The 11,659-nt window shown below is 42.2% G+C and overlaps 1 protein-coding gene across 1 annotated transcript; it reads left to right on the forward strand.

The window, feature by feature from the left end:
- The first annotated feature begins 400 nt into the window (after positions 1 to 400).
- On the forward strand, positions 401 to 10,808 carry LOC121294330 (tetraspanin-32-like). The gene is made up of 8 exons (XM_041217936.1): positions 401 to 664; positions 1,213 to 1,327; positions 2,548 to 2,645; positions 4,469 to 4,543; positions 7,064 to 7,165; positions 7,607 to 7,696; positions 8,321 to 8,404; positions 9,823 to 10,808. Exons 1-8 carry the CDS (start codon positions 599 to 601, stop codon positions 9,916 to 9,918), a joined length of 726 nt encoding a protein of 241 aa, XP_041073870.1. The 5' UTR covers positions 401 to 598; the 3' UTR covers positions 9,919 to 10,808.
- The last annotated feature ends 851 nt before the right edge of the window (positions 10,809 to 11,659 follow it).

The raw sequence follows: 11,659 nt of genomic DNA on the forward strand, positions 1-11,659 counted from the left end.
ACTGAATAACCCGAGCAGAACCCTGAGCTCCCGTCCCATCAGTGCTGCAGCATAACTGAATGACCAACAAAACTAACAAGCAGGAAGAGCAACAGCACGACCTTGTGGTCACCAAGACAAACTGCAGGCACAGGTTTTAACCCTTTACAAACCACTATGAGAATTACAGCATTTGTGCTCAACAGTGGATGAGTGGATATGTTATAAATACCAATCATAACTGAGCATACATATGAAATAACTATTTAATATTTATATTAACATTAATACAATACGTGTGTCTGAAATACTATCAGCAAATTAAAGGTTCAGTGAGTTTAGATGAAATGAGAAAGAAAGAAAGAAAGATTATATAATAATATAATAATAAATATAATAATACATTACTTGTTTATTAAGGTTTACATATTTGGTTTATCGACCTTACTGATCTGTTCTCGCATCTTTCAACCGAGAGAGGACTGCATTTCCCAGAACACCATTCAAGTCGAGAACCCCCTGTAGAGCACTTTGCTTGGAAAGCTGCGTTCTTCTTGCAAGTGCCGCTGTCTTGACTGTTCTGCTGGTATTGTGGAGTTACAAAAGAAAGGAACGCAAAATGCAACGCCAGGTCTGGATCAGAATGACTAAAATCCACCTGTTACTGAACAGCCTGTTAGTCACGGTAAACATCGGCATTTAAAATGCACCTCTTCTATATACAGTAGATATAAACCTAGCAAGATAACTAAACTTAATAGATAATTAACCTTTTCAATGTATAGCACATCATCTATTGGTCAATGTTATTCTTAAACACAGTATAATATTTTGTCATGCGATGCTATTTATGTAAGTTGTGTTTTCTCGAGTTATTTTGTTGTTGCCAATAATAGTTTAGATGTTTAGTTCAATATGCTTCTCTGTCTGCCTGTAGCAGTAATCTGGTAATATATATATATATATATATATATATATATATATATATATATATATATATATATATATATATATATATATATATATATATATATGAGGAATAACTAAACTAAATGTTACTGTTTTATGACGGTACATGATTTTCAGTAACTGCTCTGTGCATGTAGGCAAGCGTTGTAAAGGCAGTTCCGGAGCGGTGGGGCAAAGCATATTTAACATGGCAATATAATAAATTCTATTAAACTTCATTGCGTTTTCAGCTGCCAGTAAACCGTTCCTTCCTTGCGTTTGCAGATCCTTGGAGTGGCGGTCATCGCTATGACCCTGTGGACCGGCTGTGACGCCCGCTTCACCGCCGTGCGTAGAATTACTGTGGAAAACAACAACTACACAACTATGCACAGCGCAGGTGAGAGGACGAGTCAAACACTGCAGGAACCCTGAAGGTAGTTATCGAAACAGTAGTTCTAGTATCCATCCCGTCACCCTTCACGGTGTACCCAGCACTGCCCGCTGCGAGCTCGCTGCCCTTTCAGGGCTCAGGAAGGATGCTTGGAGCAATAGGATCCTGTGGCCAGTTGCATAAAAACACCTCAAGTTATAGTGCTATGAATTGCTATGTGTTCAAGCGAAGGGGTTGACCAATAAGAATTGAACTGGGTGCAATATTTACTTTTTCTTTTTTGTATGCATGCTATTTCATATGCACACACACATATATATATATATATATATATATATATATATATATATATATATATATATATATATATTGTATTGTCTTTGAATTTACATAGTTGAACAGTTTTTTCCTGAAGTGTTGCTTGAATTTAAGGGTGCTGCAGGAGCAGTTTAAGACATTTAAAAGTCAATACCCTGGTTAAGGGAAATGTAGCCTTAAGTGTTATAGTTAAACTTATTAAGGTGCTGTGAGCCAGCCACTGACCGTGTTTTACAGTTCTGACTCACTAGCACGACCTTCAGGTGAGAAAAGGTACTACTGGCAACAGCCTGCACGCCTATAAAGAAGCGTTGCCGCTGACAGTGTGGCAGTTAGTGGTTTTCAGAGCGGCGTGTGACAGTGCAGATCTGGCAGCAATGATAGATCACGCAGGCACTGGCTTGTTATCTGAACAGGGAGAAATAGATGACCCAGGACAGTGTGTTATATACCGGAAAATGAACAGACCGCTCTGTTTTATTTATGGATGCAGGGCGTTTTTAAGGTCAGACCACAGCATGCAACTTGTTTAGATGCACTACCAATGAACTCTAGTGGTCATGGGAAGGGGGGGGAAGGGGGGCGGGGCGGGTTCTTTTTCATTTTTTATCAAGTCATGCCAAGAGGGACACAGAGAGCTGTTTCTCTGTGCGAGTGAAAAAGAATAAGGATCTTTTTTTCCCATATGACATTTCTGGAAAGGGAAATGTGAGCTATATAGCATGCAGGGGCAAGAGCTAGCTATTATTATTATTATTATTATTATTATTATTATTATTTATTATTATTATTATTATTATTATTATTATTAGTGCTGTACACTGTGCTGAGTCTAATTCTTCTCACTGTGTTTCCTCTAGTGCTGTACACTGTGCTGAGTCTAATTCTTCTCACTGTGTTTCCTCTAGTGCTGTACACTGTGCTGGCTCTCAGTGTTTTCCTGGTAGCTGCAGGAGTGCTGTGTGCATTGGGGCTGATCAGAGAGTCCGAGAGGCTGCTGGCTGCAGTGAGTATCTCTCCCTTACTGTAGGGGTGTTCAAAACCGGCTTAGGGATCAAAAATGACCCCTTAGCCTTTTGAACCCCTTGTTCACCGAGTCAAAATACACCAGGCAGCCAGTCCACAACAACTCAAGGAAATCTAATAATTTCAAGGTACCCCTCTCCCAAAAACCCATGTATTGCATTGCATTTAGCTCAGTACCAGCCCTCTGTGCATGTAAACTAAGAATCCCTGTGGTGAAAGTGCATTTCACTATCCCGACACTAGGCGGGGCTGTGTTATCACTAAATAGACCCTATTCACTCAGCTGTAAAACTCATGAAACAAAATAAAATGACTCTCTTTTTAATAATCATTTTTAGATTGATAAGCATGAGACTATTGTAGATTGTTGTTGGCTTCCTTAAGGCTCATAAATACAGTGTACCACGGTTTATTGTTCATGAAATCAGATGTGTTTAAGTAAGGGTGAACCATTTGAGAATTTGAGTCAATACCAGCTCTGAGATACAATGCTGGGAAGCTGGGGTTGCACTGCATTCTCAGAAGGTGCAGGATTGCAATCTCATGCAGACTCACTGGACCTGCACCTCTCTATCTGCTGACAAGGGGGCCGTTGCTTCTTTGCAGTGATGACGTGCACACAGCATTGGCACAGGCTTTTATCAAAATTGATAGGAAACCAGAAAAAAAGTTTTAACAAAAAGTAAACCAAAATAGTGTTTCACACTAGCTGATATCAAACACTGATAAGCTTGCCAGACTATGAGATGTACATGTAAATTTGATTAAAACAGTAAGAATGAAACAGACCTTGCCATACCACCACAAAACATACGACTGCTGGATGACTTTTTGACAATACTGTAAGATCTTTCAGTACAGTATCTGCATTGGATCAGCAAACCCCTCCCCCTGTAAACACCAGTGGCTTAGTGATTCCAAGCAGCACCCCTCCTCCCCTGCAGAGTCTCTGCAGAGCTGTTACTGTGACAGTGAGTGATCCAGTCCACTCCACTGGAACATTAGCTGTAATATTTTCTTGGTGCTCTCAGCCCTCCCATATTATTTAGAGAGCAGCCCCAGCTCTGTGATAAGAAATCCATTCCGTTATAAATGGACCCCCCCCCCCCCCCCCCCACCACCCCCACCACCACCACCACCTCACCCCCACGGGGGGGCATCATGATGCTTATTTGACCCCTGCATGCATTTTCATACCCGTGTGTGAGAGCCAGAACTTTCTGGACTCACATCCAGTTTTTTTTTTACTTGTAAGACTTTCTGGACTACATCACATTTTTTTTTCTTGTATATTTTTGTGAAATGGTTTCCATGTGTTTTTACCATTATCAGAATCTATTCTGCAACCTGCTGCTGATGAAAAGAGGCTTGAGAAATCCTGCAACCCTGTAAACTCTCTCTTCCTCCCTAACTCTCTCTCTCTCTCTCTCTCTCTCTCTCTCTCTCTCTCTCTCTCTCTCTCTATCTCTCACTCTCACTCCCCTTCCTCTCTTTTCTCTCACAGATTAGAAGAAGATCTCTTACTCTCTCTCCCATTCTGTCTATGCTTCTCTCTCCCTTTACTCCCTCTCTCTCTCAAGTGGGGGACTCCCTCTCTCTCTTGCTCACCATAAGATCTCTCCCTCTCTCTAATCCTCATCATATCTAGATCCTATCTCCCTGTCTCTCTCTCTCTCCTCTCTCTCTCTCTCTCTCCCTCTCTCTCTCTCTCTCTCCTCTTTCTCTCTCTCTCTCTCCCTGTCTCTCTCTCTCTCTCTCCCTCCCTCTCTCTCCCTCGCTCCCTCCTCTCTCTCTCTCTTGCAGGGGTTCCTCATCCTGGCTCTTCTGTTCTGTGCAGCAGTGCAGTTGGGATACTGGAGGGTCATGCGAGCAGACGAGGTCAGTACCACACTCAATTTCTTTCACCTCTTGGCCTCACTTAAATCCAAGACAAGGATAGCACTGAACTCCAGTGTCTATATAATACCACAACTGGCACCTTGAGAAATCTGTGCCAATGTTGCAGAATTTTACTCTTTACTTTCAGCATTGCTACAGAGCTTGTTGTTGACTGGCTAACTGTTATGCACGATCATCTTTAGAAGAAACAAGACCACACATTTTACAATAGCAGCCAGATAGAGATAAGTGATAGCAGCTGCCCTGTCATGCATGATTAACGAGCATGTCCTTGTCCTATCAGTGAACAGGGCTGCATTCCTACAGTCCAGCGTGGAGGCGTGTGCGTCATGGTGTGAGCTTGGGGTCGGAGGGTATAGGCTTGAGCATCTCCCCTGGATTGAGGAGAGCATGAGGGAAAAGGATTTAAATTGCATTCCGTAGACAAAGACTTTTCCATCTGGTTCAATCAGTCAAGAATTAATCTGGCATGGAGAATCCGAATCACGCACCCTGCTTCACTGCCGGTGGCTGCTTGGAATTGAATGAAGAAGTATTGTATCAGTAAGAAGACTATTACAATGCTGTTTGTTATAAAATCACACAACACTGCCATTAGACTTTGATGGTTTTCCAATGGAAGTGAATGTGAAAAAAACACATTGGCATGCACTATATTAACTGTGCCTTAAATGTGGACTGTATTGAGCTTCCAGTGGACAGGACCGTTAGGAAGATGTAACATTTTTCTGAGCAGCCAGATCTCCTCCATGCCAGAGATTTATAGCTCTCAAGCCGATGTGTCACTGTAAATACTTCAACAGGCTAAAGTGCAATGCAGTGCGGAGCCAGCCTAGCACTCTGTAATGCAGAACTCAATTACAGAGAGCTGAAGAACGACAGCACTCTGATTTACCGACACGCCACTGTCATTGCTAATGCTGCTTTGTTAGTGTTCATTTCACCACCTTTAGAAGGATTAAAAACCTTGTTCGTTTTGGAATTCCAATGCACTGCAGGTTTCCCAAACAACAGGCCGGCATAATCAACACCTACTGTAGAGGAAGGTGGGACTAAATGGTATACTGGTGTTATTACAGGTGTGGCTAGGGAGAAAGCCAACACCCCTGCATCTCTGAGAAATAGCGCAATCCGAAATCTCTGCTGCAGTGATGACGTAGGATGGCGGAGAGTACCATTTATTTTACGGGTGCACTCTTTGTGTACCTCTTCCACAGATATGTCTCCTTCTAGAGCTGAGCTTTAACAATAGCTGTATAACTATAAAGAAACTGAATGACTTCACGTGTCAAGTTGAAGTGCCCTGTTGGGGTGCAGAATGCTATTAGAATGTTAAACAGAACCCCCAAGCCTATTTATTGCAAGCTTATTAACATCACTAATCCAGCAGAAACACAATGGAGAGTGAGAGGAGGAGAGTGAGGTTTAGGAATGCAGCATTGAGATCACTGAAATACACTCCCGGCTTTTTAAAAGGCAACTACAATCTTTGTGGCTTTTTGCAAAGAGGAAGAGAGCGAGCTGGCTGTGCATTAGAAGAAGTAATGTGACGCTTGAGAATTGAGGCTTTATTTCCAATGTTGTACTCCAGGGGGCTGAAGTGGAAAAGAAGCTGTAGCAAGCACTCTCCCTCTCCAGCACAAGAGCGCTCAGACCCACTGCGTCACTGTTACTCTGAGGAAAAGGGAGGAGGGGAGATAGAAGAACACCCAACTGTACATAATAAGGCTGTATTGTAATCAAGGGGCTCTGGTAAATCCAGTGGCTGATTGGTCTCAGAGCTTTGTCAAGTTGGATCTTAAAGGACTCAAGTGGTTCTGCCTCAACAACATGCCTATAGAGATTGGGAATGGGGTGAAACTAAACTGCAGGAACGCTAGAGAAAGAGATGTGATTGATGTGTAGGACTCTGGGGGAAGGGAGCTGAATTAACACTGAACCCCGGAAGGCTAATGAACACAGTGTGAGATTATACACAGACCCTGTCTCCTTCTCTCAGCTCCAGCCCAGCCCACTCCTCAGCGAGCACGTCATCCCTGCACTGTTAGTATATTCACAGGGCGCTGGCTCAGAAACATTTTGTTTGGTTTTGGCTAGGATTTAGGTGCAGCAGTGTTTTTTTTTTAAATATATATTTTAATATGCAGTTTATTGTTGTTATAATTGTATTCCATTTCTGTCTCTGGTCAGCTGTTACTGAAAACAGTGCTGTTGCTAAGCTTTTGTTATTATAGTTTCATCAGCGTACTTTTTTTATAGAGAAAGTTAAGCTGTTCTAACATTCACAAATGCCTCTTAAGCTCTAGGTCTTTATAATAGATTAAATACATTTAAAATAAAGAAGGCTTTATTATTTTCCAGTTTTACCCTCATCAAAGCTACCATTGTTGGAAAGCAGAGTGGTAAAAACAATGTTGAGTGTTAAATGCATTTCAAATACGCATAAAGCTCTGAAAAGGGAGCCACATGGCTTGATCCCGACTCTCTCCCCTCCCGCAGGTAGAGGGCGCTGTAATGGATGTATATGATTTTCTCTACCATGACTTCCTGAGGAATCAGTCAGACTCCGCTGGGCAGCACCTGACAGCCTTCCACACTGCGGTGAGTTCCGGCGCTCTGACGCTGTCTTTCCGTCTGTCTCTTTGCACCTAAGAGAAAGACTGTTACTGGTAAAGGCAGGTCAGACTGGAAACAGGTATGAATGGCTCAGATCTGACTGGGAGCAAATATTTAAACATAACAGCCAATTTCTGACATTGCCTACTTCCAGTGCGATCATGTCCACTTGCAATTTTCGCTCATTTCTGAATCTCAGTCTTGTACGTCCATTCTTAATCCCTCCTTTAGCCTCACTCTGAAGGCACTAAATCTGAGGCACAACTGTAGCACCAAGGCCTTTCCCTCCTCCTGACTCTATCCATTGATTAATGAACCAGACAGTCTGCCTCTGATGCCTGTGGGCATTCCAGTGCTTCTCTAGAGCCACTTTACTCCTGGTCTGTGTGAGTAAACCCACACTGCTCTCGGTCTTGTGTTTTCCAGTTCTCGTGCTGTGGAAAGCGCTCCCATTCTCCTCTCACTGGCACAGTGGAGAGCATCACATGCCTGGCCGGACTGAGAGCCACGGGGCAGGTAGCTTCTCTTTACACTGAACACGACAGGATTCAATGACAGTCTGTATTCACCTACACCAGGATGCAACTCAATGGGAAATTGTGACATGTGATATACTGTACAGAACAAATTGCCTCCTTGAAACATTTGTTGAAACATTCTAACCAGTGGATAGTATAACTGTGGAAAAAGCATGGGCTGGAACTGCAAATGTAGTGTGCTGTTGGGGCTGTAAACCCTCTGCTCTGTTCTGTTCTTATACCCTGCTCCAGTCACAGTATATCAAAGAGGTGTACGCACATCCTGTTATCCAGGCACTCAGCAATGCATCATCTTTGGGAGACCTGATACATTTTGAAATCTAACACGAAATACTGTACTACTATGGTTTCCAGTAGACTTTTGCGATATCATTTAGCAGTTTCTTTGATTACTTGATGCTAAATAAAATATCTAAATTCTGTTCATGTAGGGGTTTTTTTTTATTTTATTGTTGACGTACACGCTGGGCCGGACATGTTCAATTATCCCAAGTCGTTTAGAAAGCTGAACTAGAGGAGGTGAAACGTTTATTAAAGAATTTCACAAGGTTCTCTGAGGATGTGCCTGTGAGTTTTCTAGCTGTGGTTGCTTTCTCCTCAGGGCTGCCTGCTTGCAGTATCTGCTTTCCTGCAGAAACACGTGGACTGGCTCTGGGCTCTGCTTCTCCTCACGATGGCATCCTTGGTGAGTTCTGGATAAAACCACAGCCTTCCTTTGCCTAGGGAAGCCTTGTAAGCACAGAGAGGTCTGGTAAAGCATAGGGAAGCATTGTAAAGCACAGAGAGGTCTGGTAAAGCACAGGGAAGCATTGTGAAGCACAGAGAGGTCTGGTAAAGCATAGGGAAGCATGGTAAAGCACAGAGAGGGATGGTAAAGCATAGGGAAGCATTGTAAAGCACAGAGAGGGATGGTAAAGCACAGGGAAGCATTGTAAAGCACAGAGAGGTCTGGTAAAGCCTAGGGAAGCATTGTAAGCACAGAGAGGTATGGTAAAGCACAGGGAAGCATTGTGAAGCACAGAGAGGTCTGGTAAAGCATAGGGAAGCATGGTAAAGCACAGAGAGGGATGGTAAAGCACAGGGAAGCATTGTAAAGCACAGAGAGGTCTGGTAAAGCACAGGGAAGCATTGTGAAGCACAGAGAGGTCTGGTAAAGCATAGGGAAGCATGGTAAAGCACAGAGAGGGATGGTAAAGCATAGGGAAGCATTGTAAAGCACAGAGAGGTCTGGTAAAGCCTAGGGAAGCATTGTAAGCACAGAGAGGTATGGTAAAGCATAGGGAAGCATTGTAAAGCACAGAGAGGTATTTAAAAAAACATTTAAAAAAATCATGGCAAACTATGGTAAATGTATAGTAGAACCAAAGGGAAATGCAAAATTACCATGCAAATATACTAAATTTACCTCCATGTTAGTATACTTACAGTAACTGACAGTCCTCCATTCTGCCTACATAAAAAACCATGAAGCACAGGAGGAATCCCACTGACACAGGCAGAACCCCCAGTGCTGTGAAAGGCTCTGATAAAATGCAGGGGCAGGGTATAGATTTCTGACATTGTGTGTTTGGAGTTATGGGTGAAATTAAATAGCATGGTTTCAACTTCTAATAAATAATTCAGCACCCAATTATGTTTGCATTTCCTTTCACAATTAATGTTCAGGGATGTGAGTAAAGCATATTAATGATCAAAGGAATGCTTCATTGCCATTGTCAGCAGACTTTCAGAAGTTGAATGTGGCAGATCTCTCCTGAACAAAAACATATACATATATACCTGCCTACATAAATATATACCTAAACACACACACACACACACACACACCCAGCCTGGCCGGGCCCTATTGCAGTAAAACATATTTTGGGGGCATGTTGAGTTTGAAGATTTTATTTTTAACTGCAATCGTAACAGGATGTGAGCTGTGTGTGATCGGACGACCTTGCACGCCGCTAGCAAGCACCTTACCTCACCTTCTCTGCGTGCATGGTTTGAGAGCTCTTAACCTCCTCTCTTCTCACACACTACTACCCTTGAACAGCAGAATCATTGTCTCCCCCGTTGTGCTGTGGATCACATTCACATCCCTGTGTGTGTCTCCAGGTGAATGGGATGGTCCTGACCTCCTTCCTCTACTTCTCGATCTGCCTGGGAGACTCCGGGAAGAGGAAGGGGAAGTACACCCTGGCTGGGCTCTAGAGAGGAGATTCCCGCTTTCTGAGATGGATCAAAAAATGTCACTAACCTGGGACCTCTTAATCCCTAAGTATTTGTGTTATTAGTCCATGGATTATCCCTTACAAAGGTTTTCTGCAGTAATGAAAGCATGATAAAGCATAGGTAAGCATTGTAAAGATAGAAAGTGTGGTCAAGCATATTAACAAACATGGGGAAAAAGGGTAGGCAATGGTAAATATACAGCAAAAGCCAAGGGAAAGCATTCGGAAAACAGCAACAATCCCAGGGTAAACTCTTCTACTGGATGTCCACATGTGAGCTGACAGGACTTTAGGAGACCAGGGGTGTGACAGACAGACAAGACGAGTGCATTTTTGAACAAGCTAACGTACTGTAAAACACGGGCTAATTAGACATTTGGTAAATTACAGAGTTTTGTTTGCTTCTTTCTTTCTTCTTTATCAACCCGAATGAGTTATTGTTTTCATATTGGAATTGTTTTCCCATGTTAATTATATAATCAATCAACATCAGTGGCAGAAAAGTTATAATTTTTTTGTCACAGATTTGGTTGTTATTGTGTTTGAGAAACGTTACGTTGTTAATGTCTGAGATTCTTTAAACAGAGACTGCAGTTCTGGGATTCAGTTTGCCTTCTGAAGCTGGTATAATTGCACACAGTGGGCTGGCTACTGCTTTACGATGTGGTTTTCTTGTCATGCGCGAACCAACGGTTTATATCCAATAAACTCAAAAACACCCAAAAGTAAAATAAAAAAAAATACAACCCCCCCAGCACGCTTTTATCTTATCAAGCTTCCAAGTGCATTTCTATTGTCAGACCTTCAATGGCAGCAACCTTTGTTATTTCTGTAACCTTCTCATCATTAAAGCATTGTAAGAATGAAAAACAACGAGTAGTTTATGTTTCTATAGAGATGACGTCAGTGTTTCTGTCTGTCAGCTGTTTCCTTGGTTAGCTGTTTCTCCATCCTAACCACCAGCACTTTGCTCACTGCAAGCTGCAGGCCTTAAGTGTTGCACAGCATTTACATGTACTGTCCCTCATGCCCGTGCACCACAGTAAAAGCACAGCAAAGTGTAATAAATGGAAAAGCACAGGTAAGCCTTGTAGAGAATAGTGAGGTGTATTAAAGCAGTGTTTCCCAATCCTGGTCCTGGGGGACCCACTGTGTCTGCTGGTTTGCATTCCAAGTTCTCAAATACTTAATCAAACCCTTAATTGCACTAATAATGTGGGCAATTAGACCTTTTTAATTGTTCTCAGCTCCTAAAAAGTTGCTGATTTCAAGTTACTTATAAAAATTGTATAGTTTACTTGAATGAACATAACAGACCAGAGTAAATGATGGCAAAAGGAAAACTGAAAAAAAAATTCCATGCAAAAATAGAGTGGTAAACGTTTCTACTGTTTTAAGTTGGATTCCGTTTCATTGCAGAATGCTGAAAACTCATCCCACCCTCAGAACCTGTGTTGCTTTACTCAGTTATGTGTTGCCCTCTGTATTTCATTATTTTAACACATTCAGTATTCTAGGTCACATATAATAATCTTGGCTCTACTTAAACCTGGACTGAACCATTTCAACTGGAAAGGTATTTTTTCTCCTCATTAATCGGATCTGTGTTTGATCCTGGATCAATGTAAGAACTGCGTTGATTTTACAGTATGTGGAGTAAACGAATTCTATCTCCAGCATGTTACAACATCGAGATGGCTTGGATGAGGGTATTGTAGACA

Source organism: Polyodon spathula, chromosome 19 (assembly GCF_017654505.1).
Source record: "Polyodon spathula isolate WHYD16114869_AA chromosome 19, ASM1765450v1, whole genome shotgun sequence".
Lineage (NCBI taxonomy): Eukaryota > Metazoa > Chordata > Actinopteri > Acipenseriformes > Polyodontidae > Polyodon > Polyodon spathula.

Excerpts from the sequence above, each read along its gene's own strand:
- LOC121294330 (XM_041217936.1), top strand. The coding sequence starts at position 599 with ATGCAACGCCAGGTCTGGATCAGAATGACTAAAATCCACCTGTTACTG. Across the intron at positions 1,328-2,547 it reads CACAACTATGCACAGCGCAG|TGCTGTACACTGTGCTGGCT; the intron begins GTGAGAGGACGA and ends TGTTTCCTCTAG. Across the intron at positions 7,697-8,320 it reads GACTGAGAGCCACGGGGCAG|GGCTGCCTGCTTGCAGTATC; the intron begins GTAGCTTCTCTT and ends CTTTCTCCTCAG.